Source organism: Rhinoraja longicauda, unplaced genomic scaffold (assembly GCF_053455715.1).
Source record: "Rhinoraja longicauda isolate Sanriku21f unplaced genomic scaffold, sRhiLon1.1 Scf000236, whole genome shotgun sequence".
In the NCBI taxonomy this organism is placed as follows: Eukaryota; Metazoa; Chordata; class Chondrichthyes; order Rajiformes; family Arhynchobatidae; genus Rhinoraja; species Rhinoraja longicauda.
Genome location: NW_027601454.1, coordinates 17,941 through 40,975, shown reverse-complemented (window position 1 = coordinate 40,975; position 23,035 = coordinate 17,941). Strand labels below are relative to the sequence as shown.

Below are 23,035 nucleotides of genomic sequence, written 5' to 3'. Positions count from 1 at the left end.
CTCTCCCAACCCCTTTCTTTCCCTCAGTCACTCCCTGTCCCCACTCCTTTCTCGGTACACTCAAGCTGCATTATGTCTGCTGGCTCCCGAGATTTCCTCAGTCAGGCCATCCACTTAGTAATCATTATTATGGCGTCACACTCTGTTGACCATAGCAAAAAGCTTCCCAGTCATGTATTGACCAACATGGCCAATTCCATGCATCCATCCTAAATAACTATGGTTAAAGCAGATGCAGCTCAATAGATGAGCACCAATAAGAAATAGGCCTTCTAAACTTCCTGCCCGCACTGACCCTTGACAGGGGCTGGGGAACACAGGCCAGAGAAGACCCAAAAGACTTGGACTGACAGAGAACTCACCGGTCTTGCATTCCTTCCAGGTGGATTCCTGAACAGGCTCTGGAAGGAAAAACCATGGGAAGAAGCGGTCAGAAGTGGGTCACATTTTATTCAGTTCGAACAATCAGATCCCTCCTGGTTTTGGATGGTTGAGATAATACCATCAACAGGAGACCTTACAGCCCTTCCATCCTAGCAGTTGGTTCTAGGGAGAGAGGGTTATTCGTCCGACCGTACCTCGACTTGCTCCCCTATTTGTCCCACTCCTTGCTCTCCTTCAGTCAAGCCGTCTCACTATTGGGAGTATTTGCCAACCTCGCGCCACCACCACCACCACCCCTTCCCCCTGTCCCCGCCAACCCTCCCCCCTCCCTTTCAGACCATGCAATCATTGGAATCAAAGAAGATGGGTCTTGGAATCTGCACACCTGCAACCTGTTCGATGCCCGAGACTTTGTTGCTCTTGGTTCTCCTATGGAAGTGGGTGGGTGTGTAGTGGTTCCGTGGATTAGGGTCTTTGAATGTTGTTGCGAATGCCTCCTGTTCAGCCTTCTGATCTAATTCAGTTCCAAAGGCTATTTTGTTGGAGACAAGAAGAAACATTGAAATGAAAAGGCGGTTGATGCACTGACACAACCTCATTAGCTCCAGTCTGCACTGGGTTCAAATCTCTGATGGGCCCATAGGTTTGAATCAGACTTTGCGATCATTAGACCAGTTAAGGATTTTTGAGAGGGTTGAACTTGAGACGGACTCTCCGTGAAGCCCCTTGTTGACAGAATCAAAGACTCTTGCGAAGCCGAAAAGGCTTATCAGCTGGATTTTCCTGTTGAGAGGGGATTGTGGCTGCCAGTGTACGATGTTGAAGATCAAGGTTCAATCTGCGGCCGTACCAGGGAGAGGTGCTCACATGTAACAGGGCACAAGCCTCACCACTGGCTGACGGTGAGGAACCGGTTTGTAAAACCCCCCCGATTAGTCCAGGCGCACCCACTCTTCCTGGTGAGGTGACCAGGAGATTGGGAGAATTCAGGCTGATTCCACACCAACAGTTTGACCCTGTGCACACCAGCAAAAGGGTTCCAGGGTCTGAGCTGAACTGTCTCCATCCCTCACCACACCAGGATCCATCACAGCAACAATCCATTGCAAGATCTCACTTGGACCTCCACTGCCATCTCCTTCACTCCCAAGGTGGAGCGTGCTCCAGGGATACCGAGACCCCTCGCCTTGGTCCCAGGTGGGATCGGCTCAGCCAGCACAGGCATAGACCTCCCAACTGAAGAGAACAGGTAAAATACTTACTTGATGACTCACCGAGAAAGTTGGTGCATTCATTCTGCTCCTCAACGGGTGCTGAACAAAACAAAGGAGAGATAAGAATGAAACTGAACTAGTGTTGAGAGCAGAACGGTTAACTGTGGTCCTGTATCGCCACCTATTGGGGCCTTGAAGAACTGCCCTGCATTTTAAAAATTGTGCAAAATGCAAGGTAAAATGCACAAAAAAGACAAAAAAATGCTGGAATAACTCGGGTCAGGCAGCAACTCTGAAGAAGGGTCCCGATACAATACATCACCTACCCATGTTCTCCAGAGATGTTGCCTGAACTGCACTGTGTCCATTTTGGTAAACCAACATCTGCAGTTCCTCGTTTTCATTCCAGGTAAAATGCCCAACTTTGACACCTTTTTAGGAAGTTTATAAACTGGCGTAATACCGCAACTACTGTAGCTTTCCATTACCGCCATTATCGTCACATTATCCACATTCTTTAGCCAATCAATGGAGATGGGAGTCCAAGGTTATTTGCCCCACTGTTTACTTGTTAGGTTACACAACACAGTCGGACCACTGAATAAAAATGGTTATATGTTTATTCCAAATGGAAATTATGTGATCCAAGATGCCAAGGCACCTGCTCCAAGTTTTAGCTGCAGTCAGGGAAAGATTCTACACCATTAGGACATAGGTGCAAGGTGAGGGGGGAAAGATTTAATGGGAACTGGAGGGCTAACGTTTTTCACACAAAGGCTGGTAGGTGTATGAAACAAGCTGCCGGAGGAGGCAGTTATTATCACAACGTTTAAGAAACATTTCGTCAGGTACATGGATAGGACAGGTTCAGAGGGATATGGGCCTAAATGCAGGCAGTAGAGACGAGTTTAGATGGGGCATGTTGGCCGGTGTGGGCCAGTTGGGCCTACATGGCCAGTTTCCATCCTGTATGACCCCAATATTCAACAACTAAAATGATTCAACACTTGGCAGCACAGTAGCACAGTAGGTAGAGCTGCTGCCTCAAAGCACCGAGACCCAGGTGTGATCCTGATGTCAGGTACTGTCTGTGGGTAGTTTGCACATTCTCCATGTGACCTTGTGGGTTTCTTCCGGGTGCTTCGGTTTCCTCCCACACCCAAAAGACATGCAGGTTTGTAGGTTAATTGGCCCTCTGTAAATTGTCCCCAACGTGTCGAGAGTGGGTGCAAAAGCGAGATAACATCGAACTAGTGAGAATGGGTGATCGATGGTCGGTGTGGACTCGGTGGGCCGAAAGGCCCCTTTTCCAATCTGTATCTCTAAACTAAACTCAACACGTCCCAGGAAAAACATGGCCTAGTGACACAGCAGTTAGTGCTGCTGCCTCACATGTCCAAGGTCGCGTGCATCTTCCGGACCCTGGGTGTAATCCATATGCGCTCTGGATTCTGTGTTGTTTCTCCTAGGTGCTCCAGCTTCCTCACACAGGCACATAGGCTGGTTTGTTAGTTTAGAGCATGGGAACAGGCCCTTCGGTTCAACGAGTCCGCGCCGACCAGCCACCCAAACACAACTAACAATAACCTACACATGCTAGGGACAATTCACAATTTTTACCGAAGCCGATTAACCTTTGGAGAATGGAAAAAAAACGATGATCCCAGAGAAAACCCACACAGTCCCCGTGGAGAACGTACAAACTCCATAGTCAGCATCCACAGTCGGGATCGAACCCGGGTCCCTGGTGCTGTAAGTCAGCAACTCTACCGCTGCGCTACCATGCAGTCGACTGACCATGTTGACCATAGTAAACTGCCTCCAGTGTAGTTAAGTGGCAAAAGATTCCAAGGGGAATTGCAAAAGGAGGGGTTATGGGGCCACAGGGAAATAGGGAGATGAGGGAATGGGAGTGCTCAGCTAGGGGCTAGTTCAGACCTGGTGGGATGAATGGTCTCTTTGCACAGTTAAAGAAAGTTGTTGCTGTCAAGGAACAGTCAAACAAAGCCATGTGCAGAATTTAGAAGAGTGCAAACAGACCCTTTGGTCCATCGAGTCCATGCCAACCAACAATCACCCATACACTAGTTCTATCCAACACATTAGGGACAATTGTCTTCTGTAAAATTGTCCCTAAACCTGCATGTCTTTGGAATATGGGAGGAAATCTGTGCACCCAGAGGAGATCCACACCATCACGGGGAGAACGTGCAAACTATGCAGAGACAGTACCCGAGGTCAGGATCGAACCTTTAGGCAGCAACTTTACCGCAGCGCCACCGTGCCATAGCTAAAAGATCATAGGCATGTGTGGGGAATGGGTCATTGTTCAGGCTGAGCTCACTCCCCCTTCTGGCTGCGCTGAGCACTGCAATCAATGGAGCTCCAGTGGAAATCTGAGGGTTTCCTCAGCCCTGGAGCACGTGGGGGGAGGGAATGCAGAATGACATTAAAACCATGGACTTTACAACAAAGCATGTAAACGAGCTCCAAATCAGAACAAGAATTTTGCTTTCCCTCTGAAAGTAGGAAAAAGAGCATCAGATCATAGTTACCACAAAGATTGCTGCTGCTTCCTGTATTCCCTCCGCTACCAGGCGCACAGTCTACGACCACACAATTGGACAGCTGCACAGAAAAGAAATCCAAGATCAGAAAACAATGACGCAATACAGTGTGCCTCACCACCTTCCCCCTTCGTTAGTTGGAATCTGCAGAAATAGCAGACCAAAGCAAGACGGAAACCGGCCATTCACCAGAGCAGTTCTGTGGGAGTCTGTACCTGCTGAGCCAGGACTTGCTGAGCCAGGACCTGCACTGCCTGTTGAAGCTCCTGATCATTCCTCTGTTCTGCTTCAAGCTCATTAACACACTCTGATGAAAGAGAAGGGACAATAAACAGTCATTTTGGACACAACATCCATACGCCCATGGAAACCGATTCCCTCTTTGTTCCCATCTCATTTTACCCCCACTTACTCCCTCGGACGACCGCTTGCCAAGCCATTCCCACCCGAACAGCCTGACTGTCACTCCCCAGGCCAGTCCCACCCAAGCCATCTGACTGTCACTACCCCCAGGCCATTCCCTGCTCACCACTGACTGCCACCCAGCTAGAGGTAGAAAAAGTTCAGAACAAAACTGTTCTGAACCTGAACCTTTTCATATCTCTAGTTTCCCTCTCCACTGACTCCCAGTCTGCAGAAGGGTCTCGACCTGAAACGTCACCCATTTCCTTTCTCCAGAGATGCGGCCTGACCCCCTGAGTTACTCCAGCTTTCTCTGCCTACCCGAGATGATTCAATGACTATTAGCTTATGAGATCAAACTTTATGGATGGTGTTGATGATGATATGGTAAGGTACATTTATGGACAATAACAATAGATGCAGGAGGCAGCCATTCGGCCCTTCGAGCCAGCACCGCCATTCAATGTGATCATGGCTGATCATTCTCAATCAGTACCCCGTTCCTGCCTTCTCCCCATACCCCCTGATTCCGCTATCCTCAAGAGCTCTATCTAGCTCTCTCTTGAATGCAATCAGAGAATTGGCCTCCACTGCCTTCTGAGGCAGAGAATTCCACAGATTCACAACTCTGACTGAAAAAGTTTTTCCTCATCTCAGTTCTAAATGGCCTATCCCTTATTTATAAACTGTGGCCCCTTGTTCTGGACTCCTCCAACATTGGGAACATGTTTCCTGCCTCTAACGTGTCCAACCCCTTAATAATCTTATACGTTGCGATAAGATCTCCTCTCATCCTTCTAAATTCCAGTGTATACAAGCCTAGTCGCTCCAGTCTTTCAACATATGACAGTCCCGCCATTCCGAGAATTAACCTAGTGAACCTACGCTGCATGCCCTCAATAGCAAGAATATCTTTCCTCAAATTTGGAAACCAAAACTGCACACAGTACTCCAGGTGAGGTCTCACTAGGGCCCTGTACAACTGTAGAAGGACCTCTTTGCTCCTGTACTCAACTCCTCTTGTTATGAAGGCCAACATTCCATTGGCTTTCTTCACTGCCTGCTGTACCTGCATGCTTCCTTTCAGTGACTGATGCATTTGGACACCCAGATCTCATTGTACGTCCCCTTTTCCTAACTTGACACCATTCAGATAATACTCTGCCTTCCTATTCTTACCACCAAAGTGGATAACCTCACACTTATCCATATTAAACTGCATCTGCTAGGCATCCGCCCACTCACACAACCTGTCCAAGTCACCCTGCAACCTCATAGCATCTTCCTCACAGTTCACGCTACCACCCAGCTTTGTATCATCTGCAAATTTGCTAATGGTACTTTTAATGCCTTCATCCAAGTCATTAATGTATATTGTAAATAGCTGCAGTCCCAGCATTGAGCCTTGCGGTACCCCCACTAGTTACTGCCTGCCATTCTGAAAGGGACCCATTTATCCCCACTCTTTGCTCTGTCTGTCAACCAATTATCTATCCATGTCAGTACCCTACCTCCAATACCATGTGCTCCAATTTTGCCCAATAATCTCCTATGTGGAACCTTGTCGAAGGCTTTCTGAAAGTCAAGGTACACCACATCCACCGGCTCTCCCCTGTCAATTTTCCTAGTTACATCCTCAAAGAATTCCAGAAGATTAGTCAAGCATGATTTCCCCTTCGTAAATCCATGCCGACTCAGAACAATCCTGTTACTACTATCCAAATGCTCCATAATTTCGTCTTTTATAATTGACTCCAGCATCTTCCCCATCACTGATGTCAGACTAACCGGTCTATAATTTCCCATTTTCTCTCTCCCTCCTTTCTTAAAACGTGGGACATTAGCTACCCTCCAATCCACAGATAACTGATCCTGAATCTATAGAACATTGGAAAATGATCACCAATGCGTCCACAATTTCTAGCACCACCTCCTTAAGTACTCTGGGATGCAGACCATCAGGTCCTGGGGATTTATCAGCCTTCAGTCCCATCAGTCTACCCAACACCATTTCCTGCCTAATGTGGATTTCATTCAGTTCCTCCGTCACCCTAGGATCTCTAACATGGGGAGCAGCGACATGCAAAAGCATCATTGCCCCCAGCACCTGGCAGTCATGCATTATTGGTAAAAACATACTTGAAAAGGGAGGACGATCATTTGGATTTTGAGCCCAACATCTTTTCATCAGGTCAATGAGGGGTTTACAAGATTCCAAAAGATGTTTTGGGATTTGCTGCAGGTCAGGTCTGTCTCCATTGCATATGCACGATTTAATAAGCGCAGAATGTCGAACATCTGAGGATAAATGGCATGGTACTTAGTGAAATTCATTTTTCCATACAAAGTCCAGTACACGTGTCACTATACATTAGCACTTAGATACATATTAGATTAGCACCTCAGATACAACACAAGGGCACAGCAGTAGTACACTGAGACAGTATACTGAGTGGCCGGTTTGGCACTATTGTCAAGTTCCAGCTGTTGTATGAGCAGGGTTCTTGATCTGACCATGAAGGTCTTGTCCTGGCAGCGTCGCAGGGTCAGCCTGGCAAAGCGTAGCCATAGTGTTCTCCGCCGCTGAAAATAATCTAACTGAACATGGACAATGTAGAGACCTGTAATTTAAAGACTTAACAACATTTTTGTGCCTTCAGACTAGATAACACAGGAAATCTCCAAGAAATCTGGCATCCAACTGTCAGCAATCGCAATGTTCAGGCTGCTGACTCATTAATTAATCCAAGTACGAGTTGGGTGTCCAGACTTTGAGAGGGATGCACAACCAGGGGTGGACGAGACACGGTGGGCCAGAGTTGGGTTCAGAGTTTGGAACAGAGGACATGGTGAAACATACGAGCCGAGGTCCACCAGGATTCGTTTCCCTACAACCTACAAATCTGTACGTCTTTGGAGTGTGGGAAGAAACCGGACCACCCAGGGAAAACTCATGCAATCGTGGGGAGAACGTACAAACTCCATACAGACACCACCCATGGTCAGGATCGAACCAGGGACCATGGTGCTGTAAGGCAGCAAATCTATCGCTGCGCCACTGTGCCGGCCAAACTTGAAGGAATAAAGTTTCTGGAACATAGTTTTGCCGAAGGGTCTTTGCCTATAATATTAACTTTCTCTTTCCACAGTTGCTGTCTGACCTGCCGAGTCTTACCAACACTTCCTACTTTTATTTAATATGATAGTTACAGCTGTACTTACATTCATAAGGCGTTTTGCACGTTAGTATCCCCCAGATAACAATTCCATAGCTATGAGATTATAAACAGAAATGATAAAAAGGTTATTGTCGTGATCAGTTTCAAGACACGCAACATGACTCAATTAAAGGTCTGATTGAAAGTTAAGAGCTTAACAGGAGGAAAAAACAGATTACTTTAGCAGAGTTAATTTAGTATTTTTTAAACAACCTCTCTTTACATTTGCTAAAAGACCAGGCATTTGTTAGGGGTTTAAAGGTATTTCCCCTCATCTTCATTAACATTCCAGCCTGGCAATAACCCAGACCCCAGAGGGCCAAGCAGCATATTCTACACCCTCTCATGTGCACCTCCGCAATTCTCAGTTGGTGGCATCATATCCGTGGCTTGACTGTCCAAACTACAGAGTTTGATTCTTAGCAATACCTCAATGACCTGTGGCATTCCACCATTGCTATTTGGCTGACACTTGAGCAATCCATCAGATCCCAAGAGCCAAGCTCAAAGTCTTTGAGATGGGGTTTGATAACAGCTTAGAAAGGAAAACAGGTACAACTTGGAGATTAAATGTTGTCCAGGAAGAGAAGGCAGCACAGTGGTGCAGCTGGTAGAGCCGCTGTATCACAGCGCCACAGACCTGGGTTCGATCCTGTCATAGGATGCTGTCTGTGGGCTTTTAAACATATTCTTGTGGTCAGGAATATGCCTTCCATCACAGTGAGGAGGTGACTGGAGGAGACTCACTGTGATGGATGTTTCTTTTTGTTTGGTGTTGGTTTATGATTGTGTGTTATTACTTATTTTTATTGCTCTTATTGTTGGACTGTGAGTAATCTTTCATTTCACTGCACATTTGTGCATGTGACAAATAAAATTGACTATTGGGTGCTCCGGTTTGCTCCAAGGTCACAAAGACGTGCGTGTTTGTAGGTCAATTGGCTTCTGTAAATTGCCCCAAGTGTGTAGAGAGTAGAAGTGAAAGTGGGGTAACATTGAACTAGTGAGAACAGGTGATCGATGTTCAAGGTGAACTCAGTGGACCAAAAGGCCCGTTTCCATGTGGTATCTTTCAATCAATCAATGCCAACTTGATCTTTGCCAGTGATACCACTGTCATCAACTAGATTTACAATGAGAAGCATCTTGCATCAGGATAATAAACTCAATTGATCAACTCAATTAAAAACTTGCATAATATTAAGATAATAGAAACTTGTTTACACAAGGGCAAGGATTTGACACAAGTGCAATAAAGATTAATGCTTAGGCTTTCACCGATAAAATATGTGAGGGCAGGGTTCATGATCCTTGGCAGGGATGGGTTATACGTGAAGGGAAAGTGGAACTTGGGGACACTTGCTGTGCATTTCATGTGACCCGACAAAGCTTCAAAGGAGAGTTGCATCACTTCCAGGCAGCTGAAGTATGAATTGTCATGGAGTCATAGAATCATAGTATGGAAACAAACCCTTCATCCCAACTTCCCCACACCGACCAACAAGTCCCATTTACACTAGTTCCACCTGCCTGCATTTGGCCCATATCCCTCTAAACCTATCCTATCCATGTCCCTGTCCAAATGATTCTTAAGCATTGCAATACTACCTGCCTCAACTACTTCCTCCACCAGCTTATTCCATATACCCACCATCCTCTGAAAACGTTACCTCCCCAGGTTCTTATTAAATATTGGGTCCTGCTCAAAACACTTTCAGCAACAAGGAATTTCCAAATACTCTTTTTTAGTTTTGTTTCATTTAGAGATACAGCATAGAAACAGGCCCGTCATCTCACCGAGTCTGTGCCGACCAGAGATCCCTATACACTAGCATTATCCTACAAGCTAGGGGCAATTTACAATCTTTACCGAAGCTAATTAACGTATAAACCTGTACATCTTTGGAATGTGGGATGAAACCGGAGCACCCAGGGAAAACCCATGTGGTCAAGGGGAGAACAGACAAACTCCATACAGACAGCAGCTGTAGTCAGGATAGAACCATGGTCTCTGGCGCTGCAAGACAGCAACTCTAGTGTTTGTTGGATAGTGTTAGTGTGCGGGGATCACTCAGTGGGCCAGAGGGCCTGTTTCCATACAGTATCTCCAATCTAAACAAGGCCATCAGCCAGAATGTCCTCAAAGTTCACTAAGTTATAGATCACATCCAGGCACATGGGACAACACTGCCATTTAGAAACTTCACTCACCTGTACACATCAACCTTTGTGTCTTTCCTGGTATTGATGTCCGCAAAGCATTCAGGTGGCATGTAACTAATGGTGCCGTCGTTTTGGGGGGAATTATTTCTGTTTTGACTTGTGAATTTCCGCCATTTTGCCAGACCAAAATCACATATCTGGAGAAGAACAAGGATGTTGTAAGACAAGAATGGGATGTTTCTTGGGCTGAGGCTTTTTCAGGCACTGGTTAAACCACATGTGGAGTATTGAGAGCAGTTTTGGGCCCATATCTGAGGAAAGATGTGCTGGCGTTGGAGAGGGCCCAGAGGAGGTTTACAAGAATGATAATAGACAATAGACAATAGACAATAGACAATAGGTGCAGGAGTAGGCCATTCAGCCCTTCGAGCCAGCACCGCCATTCAATGCGATCATGGCTGATCACTATCAATCAGTACCCCGTTCCTGCTTTCTCCCCATACCCCCTCACTCCGCTATCCTTAAGAGCTCTATCCAGCTCTCTCTTGAAAGCATCCAACGAACTGGCCTCCACTGCCTTCTGAGGCAGAGAATTCCACACCTTCACCACCCTCTGACTGAAAAAGTTCTTCCTCATCTCCGTTCTAAATGGCCTACCCCTTATTCTCAAACTGTGGCCCCTTGTTCTGGACTCCCCCAACATTGGGAACATGTTATCTGCCTCTAATGTGTCCAATCCCCTAATTATCTTATATGTTTCAATAAGATCCCCCCTCATCCTTCTAAATTCCAGTGTATACAAGCCCAATCGCTCCAGCCTTTCAACATACGACAGTCCCGCCATTCCGGGAATTAATCTAGTGAACCTACGCTGCACGCCCTCCATAGCAAGAATATCCTTCCTCAAATTTGGAGACCAAAACTGCACACAGTACTCCAGGTGCGGTCTCACCAGGGCCCGGTACAACTGTAGAAGGACCTCTTTGCTCCTATACTCAACTCCTCTTGTTACGAAGGCCAACATTCCATTGGCTTTCTTCACTGCCTGCTGAACCTGCATGCTTCCTTTCATTGACTGATGCACTAGGACACCCAGATCTCGTTGAACTCCCCCTCCTCCTAACTTGACACCATTCAGATAATATCCCAGATCCCAGGAATGAGTGGGTTTGGAACATAAAAGTTAACTGTACCAAGTATTTAAGAATTAGATTTAGAATTTGATATGGATGTCTTGGAGGTTGAGGGTGTAGGATTACAGAGGGTCAGCGATACATTCCAGCAAAGGCAAAATACTTTCACTTCAGCTCCATATGTAGCATGTGCCTTACTGCTTACACCTGGATTTGTACTGTAGATCATGATGGAGATTACACATCTAAAATGTTAACTGGTCTAATAGATTACAATTGACTGGATGATGTTGGCCATTTGCAATTTTGCACCAAACTATTGGCCATTTGCAATTTTAGTTCCTTTCTATCTCTGGTCTGCCCCGCGATCTCAATCACCACTGTAGGTTAATTGGTCTCTGTAAATTGCCCCTAGCATGCAGGGAGAGGATGCGAAAGTGAGATAACAGAACTAGTGTCAATGGATGATCAATGGTCAGAGTGGACTCGGGGAGAGGGGGAGGAGCGGAAAGGCCTGTTTCCATGCTGTATCTCTGTGGACAGCACAGTGGCACAGCAGTAGAGCTGCAGCCTCTCAGCACAAGTGACCCGGGGTTGATCCTCACATATATGCGGAGTTTGCATATTCTCCCTGCGACCGGATTTTCTTCGGGTCTTCCAGTTTCCTCCCACATCCTAAAGACGTGCAGGTTTGCAGGGTAATTGGCTTCTGTAAATTACCCCTGATGTGCAGGATGCAAAACTGGGAAAACAGAACTGGCGTACAGGTAATTGATGGTCGGTGTGGACTCTGTGGGACTGTTTCCATGCTGCACCTCTAAACTAAAAAACAAAACTATTTAAACAAGTTTTACCCTGCACAAGCCAACACCTTGCGAGACTTCAACTGACACAATTCAACTGATCCACTGTGACGGGAAGATTTGGGTAATATTTTTTGGTCCATCACGGGCACCAACCTCCCCACCATCAAATGGATCTACAGGAGGCATCGCCTCAAAAGGGCAGCCAACCTCAAGGACCCACACCACCCTGGCCACTCTCATTTCACTCCTGCCATCAGGAAGGAATAAGATCCCAAAATCTAACATCCAGGTTCAGGAGCAGCTTCTTCCCAACAACAATCAGGCATTGAGCACAATAAAGTCCAACTAAACTCCAAACTGTCTTGATTACACTAGGGACTCGGGGCTTTGTTTTTCTTCTGTATTGCTGTCAAATTATTGAACTTCTTTTTGTTGTTTATTGTGGTGTCTTCAGAGTACCATGTTTACATACTTGTTGTGCTGCTGCAAGTAAAGAAAGTTATTTTCCTGTTTCAGAACATATAACAATAAATTACTCATGAAAGGCTTGCAAAAATAGCTCATGCACTTTAACTTACCTTAATGTGATACTCCTTATTTAGTAGAATATTAGCAGGCTTTAAGTCATGGTGATAGAGGGCTGGGTTAAGGTTGTGGAGGAAGTTCATTCCCAAAGCAATCTCGTACACAAAACGTAGTCGAAGAGGCAAAGGGACTTCATGGAGGCGAATGAGATTTTCCAGTGATCCATTCTCCACAAATTCAGTTACCAGTCCCAGCAATTTGGTTCCAGCCTTCAGACAGAGTTCCGTAATTCCATACAAACGGAGAATGTACTCAAATTGCGCCTTGTGCAACTTTTTTGCTTCTTCCAACAGTCCATGATCATCACTGTAAACAAAGTGAGTAGTGCAGGAGAATAACTGTAGATGCTGGGACAAATCGAAGGTGTCACAAAATGCTGGAGTAACTCAGTGAGTCAGGCAGCATCTCTGGAGAGAAGGAATGGGTGACGTTTCGGGTCGAGACCACTAATGCAACTAATCGGCATCATATGTTTAACAAGCATTTACTCCTACCTCAAGTTATATCTGCCAGCAAATGATTGAAAATTTGAAACAAATGAAAAGTCTCACTAGAAAAGTCCCATGTGAGGGAGAATGATTGAATAAGAATCTGACAGATGCTGGTTTAAACCGAAGATAGACACAAAAACATAGATACACCGAAAATAGGTGCAAGAGTAGGCCACTTAGCCCTTCGGGCCAGCACCACCATTCAATACGTTCATGGCTGATCATCCAAAATCCGTTCTGGCTTTTTCCCCCATATCCCTTGATCCCCTAAGCCACAAGAGCTAAATGTAACTCTCTGGAAAACATCCAGCGAATTGGTCTCCACTGCCTTCTGTGGCAGAGAATTCCACAGATTCACAACTCTGGGGAGAAAGGTTTTCCTCATCTTAGTCCTAAATGGCCTACCCCTTACTCTTAAACTGTGACCCCTGGTTCTGGACTCCCCCAACATCAGGAACATTTTTCCTGCATCTACCCTGTCCAATCCTCTAAGAATTTTATATGTTTCTACAAGATCTCACCCTTCTAAATTCCAGCAAATACAAGCCCAATCAACCCATTCTTTCATCATAGGTTCACCATTCCGGGAATTAACCTGGTGAACCTACGCTGCACTCCCTAAATAGCAATCATGTCCTTCCTCAAATTAGGAGACCAAAATTGCACACAATACTCCAGGTGCAGTCTCACCAGGGCCCTGTACAACTGCAGTAGGACCTCCTTGCTCCTAAATTCAAATCCTCTTGCAATGAAGGCTTTCTTCACTGCCTGCTGTGCCTGCATGCTTACTTTCAGTGACTGATGTATAAGCACACCCAGGTCTCGTTGCACCTCCCCTTCTGATCTAATCCAGAGTCGAGAAAACATTGGAAAATGATCATCAATGCATCCACAATTTCTAGGGCCACCACCTCGAGTACTCTGGGATGCAGACTATCAGGCCCTGGGGATTTGTCCGACTTCAGTCCCAACAATTTACCTAACACTATTTTCTGACTAATGTGGATTCCCTTCAGTTCTTCCCTCCCACTGGACCCTTCAGTTCCCCTAGTACTTCCAGGAGATTCCTTAGTGAAGACAAAAGTCTGCTCCTTGCCCAGTTATGACTCAGGTCCGAGGTGCCCTGTAATTGCCTCCCGGCCGTTTTGCGGTCCTACTTTCAACATACCAAAAACAGGGAAGTGACATTAAACCGGGAAATCGCGCAGATGCTGGAAATCCGCGACACAACGGGAAAGTCTGGAATTACTGAACAGCAGACAAATGCGGAAGTACAAGACTGTACACGCCTTTACACGTTCTCAACTATCAACCTAACAAGTCAAGGGCTCCGACCCGAAATGTCGCCCATTCCTGTTCTCCAGAGATGCCGCTGAGTTGCATCAGCATTTTGTGTCTACGGTGTAAACCAGCATCTGCAGCTCCTTCCCACACAAGTAACCACCAAGCCATGGGACGGTTGAAAAGACACTCTTTGCAGACATTGTTTGCAAGTACTCGCCCTGCTTTGAGTGAGGGTTTCACAACCCGGGACTGTATTCAACCGAGCCCCGTGTAGGAAGGAACTGCAGATGCTGGTCTGAAGGAGGGAGGGTCTCACTCATTCCTTCTATCCAGAGATGCAGAGTTACTGTCCTCAGTCAACGAAGGACACTGTCTGTTACAGTGAAGCCAGTGACACGCAGCCCACTCCCAGCCTTACCTCTCGTCCATCCACATGGACTTTACCGCCAGCTGAATCCTCCACACCCGGTGCCGCGCTCGGTAAACCACGCCGAAGCCTCCTCGTCCGATCTGCTTCAGCCCCTCCAAGTCCCGAGGGTCGATGCGAGCGAAGTCAGCAGCCGAGGTGTCACCGGACCCGTCCGCAGATCTGCCCGGCCCTTCAGCCGCTGCCGCTGCCTCCAGCCGGCGCCTCGGCCCATCATCGCCCATTCTCCACTGCCCCACTGCCGGCTCCACCGCTCCACTGCCGCCGAAACCCTGCCCGCACAATCCCCGCCCCCAGCGGAAACACACACTCAACCAACCACTTGCACACTCAACAGGCTTCTGTCGCCAGGGTAGTTGCTGCAGTTGAAGACAGGTTGACGCCCCGGCCCCCTGCCCCCCGCCCCCCGGCCTCCTGCCCCCCTGCCCCCCGGCCCCCCGCCCCCCGGCCCCCGGCCTCCCGCCCCCCGGCCTCCTGCCCCCCGGCCTCAAGATTTATACAACTAACGCCCCTAATCCATGCATCATTCTTACTATACTTTCCCCAAGCCTACACATCCTTAGCATTTTGGGGTAAATAGGTGCACACAATACTCCAGAAGTAGAGTAATCAAAGTCTTAAAGCATCATGGTATCCAGACTCAGAAATAGCCCAACCAATGAACGCAAGCATACAATACACCTTTACGACTGTGTCACAAGAGTCTCTGCATCTATCAAGTATGAAGTGAGTTGTGCCTTCTCCAGCTCGATGATTGATGTTGAATACCAAAGCCTGCCTCCATGTTTTCAGCTAGAGTGGCATCAAGGTAGACCATTACAGCAAGATGGATAAAGGCAATAGGATGGTCATTTAACAGATGAACATTAGCTCGGTTGTGGATCAGCTAGATAGGATGGCTTGTGCCAAATTGTACTGGTCAAGATGGAGGCAAATTCTTATGACTACAACTGAAAGGATGGTCTTGGTCCTGCTCCTATCAATTGCCTTTCCATCCACTGAGAAAGCTTCTGGTAGCGACTTTACTGATGGACATTATACTGCACTAGATTTGTGATAAAGATTACATTAACCAAACAAATATTGTTAGATTTCATTCCTTCCAGCAGTGATACCCTCTCCTCCAGAGCTAAATTTTTCTTATTAGATATCAAGTGATTAAATTCATTCAATATTTTGGCAACCAATATGCTTGAAGATCAACCCAGAACAAATTTCTAGCAACATGGGGACTAGCTGCAGCAGGTAGCAAGACCAGTTTACTAAATCCTCTTACCATATTGACAGAAGTGAACTGGCATTAGCATCAATGGACCAACATCTCCACCAAGGCCCCAAGTAGGCTAATGGTGAAATCACATTAAAATTAGACTCTCAATCCAGGTACTATTTCCAAGTACATCTCAGCAATAGATGGAGGGAAAGCCCATGTTCTGCCCAGTTGAAAACACAACATCCCAGGGTCATTGAAATAGCTGTCCTATAACCAAGAAAGCATCTTACTGAACCAAAGACATGGATAAATCCACTACATGCCAAAATATGCTCTACCCAAATGCAGCACAGATTATTCCAAATGTACATCAGTGATCATGACTTTAGTCATTCTATTAATAAATGTCAAGCAATGGGAGGTTGTGCTTAAATTCAACAAGTACATTTATCCTAACTGAAAAAAATGCTGTCAAGGCTATATCTATACCATTGGATTGAAGAATGTCATCTTTTGTCACACAAGATTAGTTAGGTAATGGTTTATTCTTACATTTTTTTAAACAATTTTTAAAGGTAAACAATTAAAGGTAAAGAGGCCAATTTACTTTCTCATTACTTTGGCCAAAGTAATTGCAAGGACAAGGAACACCATTGCAGATATCACAACTATACCAGGAATGGTAGCAAGCACAAGATCTGCAAAAGATGGAAAGGAATTATGCTCGAGTTTCAAACCATTAACAGGTGTAAGTTAATCATCCCAGAAGTACCAGTCAAATGGAGCACATTCAAATCAAATTCTTGGTTTGGTTAGATAGACTTTCAATCAGGAACATGTACAATTTTACTGCAAATTTAGTTTCCCAGACAGAATAAATTTGCCAATAAACTAGATAAAACTAGTTTCAGGCAGTTATAGTACTTGGCTATATTTTGCTCCCTGTTGAACAGTATCCATTTCTCAAAAAGAATGCAACAAATCTTAAATCAAATGGTCAACTGGTGCAAAGTAGTGTCAGACCATTGATATTAGTTAGTAAAGATTAACAGCCAATTTAATTTGGAAAATGGTTGTGAGAGGAATTGGCCAAGCATACCTTATGCTTTAGGCAGGCGTAATTAGACAAAACCTGTGAAAAATGAATGTGCTCAGATTTGTCCTGGTTGTTGTAGTAATACAATTAATAAACTTACTAGGTTTATGAACTTCAGGCATATGCGAATTAAGATGGGTCCATTGAATAGGTCCATAAGTCAATAACCCTTTGTAGTCCGTGTGGGTTTCCCTTTTGGTTTTCAGTGATGATCGGCCAAGGCAATCCTGCACAATTTCACATTGGAAAGCAAAAAGTGTATGCCATTAAATTATTTTCCCCATACCACTCCAAAAGGTAGAACAAGTGCTCAAATTCTTTGTTTGAGCCAAACTTACAGTCGTACAAGGCTCCAGACTGTCAGGAACACAAATTTCAGTCCTGCAATGCAGGAACACGACTGGATACTTGGTGAAACGAAACATTTGCACACTGAAGTTGGCAGTGGTCTCATTTCCAATTTGATTGTGATACTGCACAGTTTCATCAGCAGGACATCTAATAAGCAAATTAGTAAATGAAAGAAATGTAAGTGTACAAGGTCTGTTAGAGAAATTAAACACCATTGTCAATTTTACTACAATTGGATGGGAAACAAATTAATCAATTTTCTTGATTAATTGATTAATTAATTAATTGATTGATTAATTAATTGCCAGCAGGGATGAATAAAGTTTACAAACTTGTATTTAAGAGGCTTTGATGCCGTCACATTCAATACTTAATTTGATTTAGGCTTTTCCTCATTGGATGACAATAATTGAAAGTCCATTCATCGTAGCTAGTGGAATAGCTATACTTGGGGTCATTTAAGAGAACATTAACAAATTTGTAGACTGCCAAAAATCCACCAACATACATCAAGTCTTAGAAAGCATGTTTGTGAGGTACAGACTTAAAACTGTTATTCCATTGTGGTCAAGAGCCAGGAAACTTACCCCTTCTTTATTAAGTAATACTGAGGCGAGTCATTTGGATGTTTGGTTGGTGTAGCCCAACAATCATTTATAGTCAAAACAAAGAAGTTTTGCTCTCCAGGTTCAATCTTCAAACTGATGTACAATCTTTCCAACCAAGGTATGACTGGCAATTCCACATAAGCAGTCTCATACTTGGGACTTTGATAGAGCGCCATTGATACTGTGACTAGTCCCTCCTGCACATGCAGCACTGCAACTCTTAAAATGAACAAGTTATTTTGGTCCTAGTTTGCAGCAACATTTGTAAATACAGGCATAAACAAGCATCCTTTACTTATAATTGCAAGTTGCATGCAATGAACAGGTAACTCAGAATGCATGTATCCATTTACCCAACAGGAAGTAATCCTTTGGCCAACATCATGTCAGGTTAAACCATTCTCCACTGCCTGCAAATTATCTATCAAAAGGCTCTTGAATGCCACCACTGCATCTGCCTCCAACACACCTGGCAGTGTTCCAGGTGTCCACCACAAAATTTGCCCTGCACATCTTGTAGTCCCAATCTCTATGCCTAATGTAATCACTTTTAAGAGCAGATTTAAGTGAACACTTGCTTCACTGAATTATAATTAAAAGCAAAATTTGCAAGATTTACAAAGATCTCAAGTCTTAAAGTTACTTTCAACTATAATCATGCCAAAGTTTTGAATGTGTGGTAGCCAGAGATAAAGTGACCATCACAGACTATGGGCTTTGACAGTGTATACAGCCTTGACAAGTTGGTACATAGGAATGATTTAAGTGCCAACTTAACCAACATAAAGAGAGCAAAAACACAAGTAACCAGTCTCCACCATTGATCACAGGATTCCAAAATTAGGAATGGGAAAGTACTGGCAGTAGTACAGACAAAGAGATTGTCACCAAACTGGCACGAGACAAAATCCAAATGCAGTATGCTCTCAACTTCACTTTCACCAAACTTGAGTTTATATTTGTGACAAGATCTTTAAATGACAGCACTGAAACTTTAAAAAATACATTTAATTTTAAACTCCTTAGTACACTTGTAATTGAAAGCATTCCACCAAGTGGGAAATCAGACCAATTTTTTTTTTTAATTGATCCGTACCAAGCAGGTATAAAGTTCCACTCTACACAACTTACGCAGTCTTTGGCAGTATTGGAAATGCAAGTTGCACTATCCTTTCACGGTAGTACACACAAGTGAAATCAATCGTTTCAGAAGGAAGCCTGGTGATAATGCCTGTTGCATGTCGAGTCTCCAATCCATTCATGTACATGATGTGTGTAGCATTACTCTAGAATAGATGTTTTTCATTAGAATGCTCAACAGGGTCATTGTTTAAAGTCAATTAGAAAATGTTGAGTTTATGAAATTAAGCTGCTTCTGACCAAGATACATAAAAGGATTAATTCATTTTACTCAAGGGATACTTCTATCAACATTGGACATTTTAGATTGTCAATTTACAGCAAACCCAGCCATAAATCTGCGTGCAGTGCAAGTAACTGGTGTACAAGAATTAACCCTGCAGGCAATCATTCAAGGCATCTTATCCTAGTTTTTCCTCATCCATAAAATGGTCATCCAACTTAATATTGAAGACATCCCCTAATCCTTAGAGAAGTTGTAAGAAGGCTCGCAGGTCAAACCAACAACTTTTCCCCAGTACTTTATAGCAAAAAATCTAGGTCAATTACAACTTCAGGTAACTGTATTTAAACTGCATTTGGCTGCTCATGGGAAACCAACTAGGCATATTTGATAAAAACACAAAATGAAATTAAGTCCTCACCAGCATAACCGTACCACAAGATGAATAATTGTTATGGTGTATAGTGATGCTATAATATTCTTCTCCATTTACAACTTCGATTGCAGCTTTGCAGGCATCCTCAGCCAATTGTACAGAGCCCATGCTGACATTTTTCCAATCAAAGTAATCCTTGATAATTAGTACTTTTATGTAGGTTTGCTCACACTTGACTTCCATTTTTATATCTGCAGAAAAATACTTAAATTAATGGCCTTTCCTGCCACAAGGTACTCAATTGTTTAGCATTCTAATATCAATACAAATTTTGATTTAAGGAAGATAGACACAAAATGCTGGAGTAACTCAGGTCAAGCAGCATCTCTGGAGAAAAGGAATAGGTGATGTTTTGGGTCAAAACCCTTCTTCAGACCAACAGTGGTGAGAACTAGAAGCAGGAAAAAGTTAAGCATAGAGGGAGAGAGGGTGTTGCAGAACTCCCAGAGCAAAGATAACTTATTCAAAGTAGATGTAGGCAAGGCACAAGCCAGCATTTGTCCAAGCTCAACTATTCATAGCCATTGTCCGTCCATTACAAGATAATGCCATCATGGGTCACAGTCTGGGAAAGATCCTCTTGAAAAATAAACCAGGTGGTTTCAGTTCAGACTGATTTTAGCTTTATTTCAAATTCATAACAGGCGAATATTTTCAACTTCTGCGTCATAGTGTAGGCCATTAATAAACAGCTCAAGATCTTAGTTTGTTTTGCCACTTATTAACAGCATACAAATAGGAAACAAACTATCCCTTACAAGTGACAAAATATGCAGACAGACCTGCTAAAGAGAAAGCAATTTGTAGATCACTAGATAGAAGCACCACAAAGAATCCTGTGTATTCGTTAAACTGTTTCTGCATTCAACTATCCATTTTACATTATCTTGGACTATTCCCTGATACCAGGCCAGAGTGGTCGCCAGTTAAATTTGAGATATTGTGCTTAAAATGGAAAGATCCACAATACTGTTAGTTAAAAATATCATGCAAAACAAGATCAACGTTTGTAGGTTACAAGGAAAGGAGCTGGAAAAAAGATCGAAAGAGCAGAGATAGAAATTTTGTTTAAAGCATCCAGTTTAATGAGCGATTCACAATTTAGTAGAGCAATGGTGTTGAAAAGAACTATACATTAAGAGAAGGAAAAGGATGTTAGATACTATGGTGGTATCAATAGAAACAACACAACTCAAACAATCTTATCAAGGAGTTTAGTTTAGCCACACAATCCAAATTAAACTCAGACATCAGGATGATCATTAGTACACTGGGTATACTTTAAAGCAAAGCTGCAAAAGGCTTTAATGAGGTGATTTACCTTCACAAGTCTCGCCTCTGAGCCCATGAAGACAGTTACATTGATTAATCCCATCAACAACCACACAGGTGCCCTCATTTTTACAACGATCCAGATCACAATCTAGTAGGGAAATAAGTAAAAGCAAAATTAGGATAAAAAGTAATATTTAATCCTGTGTACCAGTGACAAATTTTCCACATATTGGGATTCAAAAAGTCATGATTGAAATAAAATCTCAGATAACAACTGCCACAGATGCTGCCCAAACTAGAGTGTTCAGACATTGTTTAATATTTCCAACAGTGCAGTTTTGATCCAACTTTGTTCAGCACAGCAGCCATTTAATATTTTTTCAAAACCAAAAATGAGCTGCCCGGTGGTGTAGTAGTAGACAATAGACAATAGGTGCAGGTGTAGGCCATTCGAGCAAGAACCGCCATTCAATGTGATCATGGCTGATCATTCTCAATCAGTACCCTGTTCCTGCCTTCTCCCCATACCCCCTGACTCCGTTATCCTTCAGAGCTCTACCTAGCTCCCTCTTGAATGAATTGAGAATTGGCCTCCACTGCCTTCTGAGGCAGAGAATTCCACAGATTTACAACTCTGACTAAAAACGTTTTTCCTCATCTCCGTTCTCAATGGCCTACCCCTTATTCTTAAACTGTGGCCCCTGGTTCTGGACTCCCCCAACATTGGGAACATGTTTCCTGCCTCTAACGTGTCCAACCCCTTAATAATCTTATATGTTTCGATAGAGTTGCTACTTTGCAGCGCCGGAGACCCGGGTTCGATTCCGACTAAGGGTGCTGTCTGTACGGAGATTGTACGTTCCGAGATCTTCGGTTTCGTCCCACATTCCGAAGACGTACAGGAATGTAGGTTAATTTGCTTGGTGTATGTGTAAAATTGTCTCTAATGCGTGTAGGAAAGTGTTAATGTGCGGGGATTGTTGGTGGGCCGAAGGGCCTGTTTCCGCGCTGTATCTCGAAACTAAAGGAACTCTAGTTGACTTCCATTACCCCTTGAAGTTTACACCCAAATCCTGGTTCATGAAAGTTCTGCTGAAGTGGAAATTCTAGAGGATGCATTTCTCCTCTACGGGTAGATGGTGAATACCATTTACAAGATGGGATGGCAATATTTACCGAGACCACATCAATATCACCTACCAAATCTAGGACTGCCATTATTAAGACACTAGATTCATGGAATCGCCATCAGCTGTAAATTCCCCTCAGAGACACAGCACCCCAACTTGGAATTCTATTACTCGTCATTCAATGTTACTGGGTCCAAATCACGGAAATGAGCTCAACATTTTAACAAGCGAGGCTGCCGTGATTCAAGAACAGCCTTTACAACAAACTTCGCAAAGGCAAAATTTCAGGCGTTGCCAGCGAAACCCATATCCCAAGATCAAAAAACTTAAACCTCAGCAATTCAATGTAGATTGAGTTTTTCCTTGTCACTTCATCCAAACGAGTATTTCACCCAAATTATCTTGAACTTAGTGGCCAAGTAATTTGATGAAGACTTCTTAAATTACAATGCAACCTTAAAACGCAACGACTTTGGAAAGAATGGATACGAGCGATTGCGGACTCTTCCTTAGTTTTACTTGAGCGATGGAGTATAAGATAATTGGAAAGATAAAGTTCGTGTAGGATACGAAAAGAGACAACGTTTGTACGCCAGTTTTTACATAGCTTACCATTGCAAGCCTTAAACTCGAGACACAATCACTGATGTTTTACAAAGATTAGTTTTGTGTCACCATAGAAGTATTTTTCTCGAATATTTAACCTTACCAACGCAGCACACGGGAACAAAAAACCCACAAAACAGCAGGAGCGATATCTTCAATAGCGCCTGCAAAACAAAACACCAAATTATAGTTTAGATTCCATCAAACTATACTGAAGCGCTTCTTCCTGCACTGCCACGCATACCATCACTGTCCCAATCCTCAAAAGACTATACTCATACAC

General features: G+C 44.0%; 1 protein-coding gene across 1 annotated transcript in view; it reads right to left on the bottom strand.

The window, feature by feature from the left end:
* The window catches only part of LOC144590650 (receptor-interacting serine/threonine-protein kinase 1-like), a 28,702-nt gene extending 6,468 nt beyond the window's left edge, over window positions 1–22,234 (bottom strand). Inside the window, exons 1-16 of the mRNA XM_078395122.1 lie at window positions 22,217–22,234; window positions 21,063–21,164; window positions 19,074–19,228; window positions 17,322–17,481; window positions 17,084–17,210; window positions 16,495–16,585; window positions 14,666–15,148; window positions 12,466–12,778; window positions 9,997–10,145; window positions 7,790–7,839; window positions 6,707–6,865; window positions 4,381–4,472; window positions 4,154–4,226; window positions 1,659–1,697; window positions 770–916; window positions 363–401 (exon numbers count right to left, since the gene is read on the bottom strand). Coding sequence (XP_078251248.1) covers window positions 363–401; window positions 770–916; window positions 1,659–1,697; window positions 4,154–4,226; window positions 4,381–4,472; window positions 6,707–6,865; window positions 7,790–7,839; window positions 9,997–10,145; window positions 12,466–12,778; window positions 14,666–15,148; window positions 16,495–16,585; window positions 17,084–17,210; window positions 17,322–17,481; window positions 19,074–19,228; window positions 21,063–21,164; window positions 22,217–22,234 — 2,197 coding nt within the window. The remainder of the gene's footprint in view (window positions 1–362; window positions 402–769; window positions 917–1,658; window positions 1,698–4,153; window positions 4,227–4,380; window positions 4,473–6,706; window positions 6,866–7,789; window positions 7,840–9,996; window positions 10,146–12,465; window positions 12,779–14,665; window positions 15,149–16,494; window positions 16,586–17,083; window positions 17,211–17,321; window positions 17,482–19,073; window positions 19,229–21,062; window positions 21,165–22,216) is intronic.
* Between the last annotated feature and the right edge of the window lie 801 nt (window positions 22,235–23,035).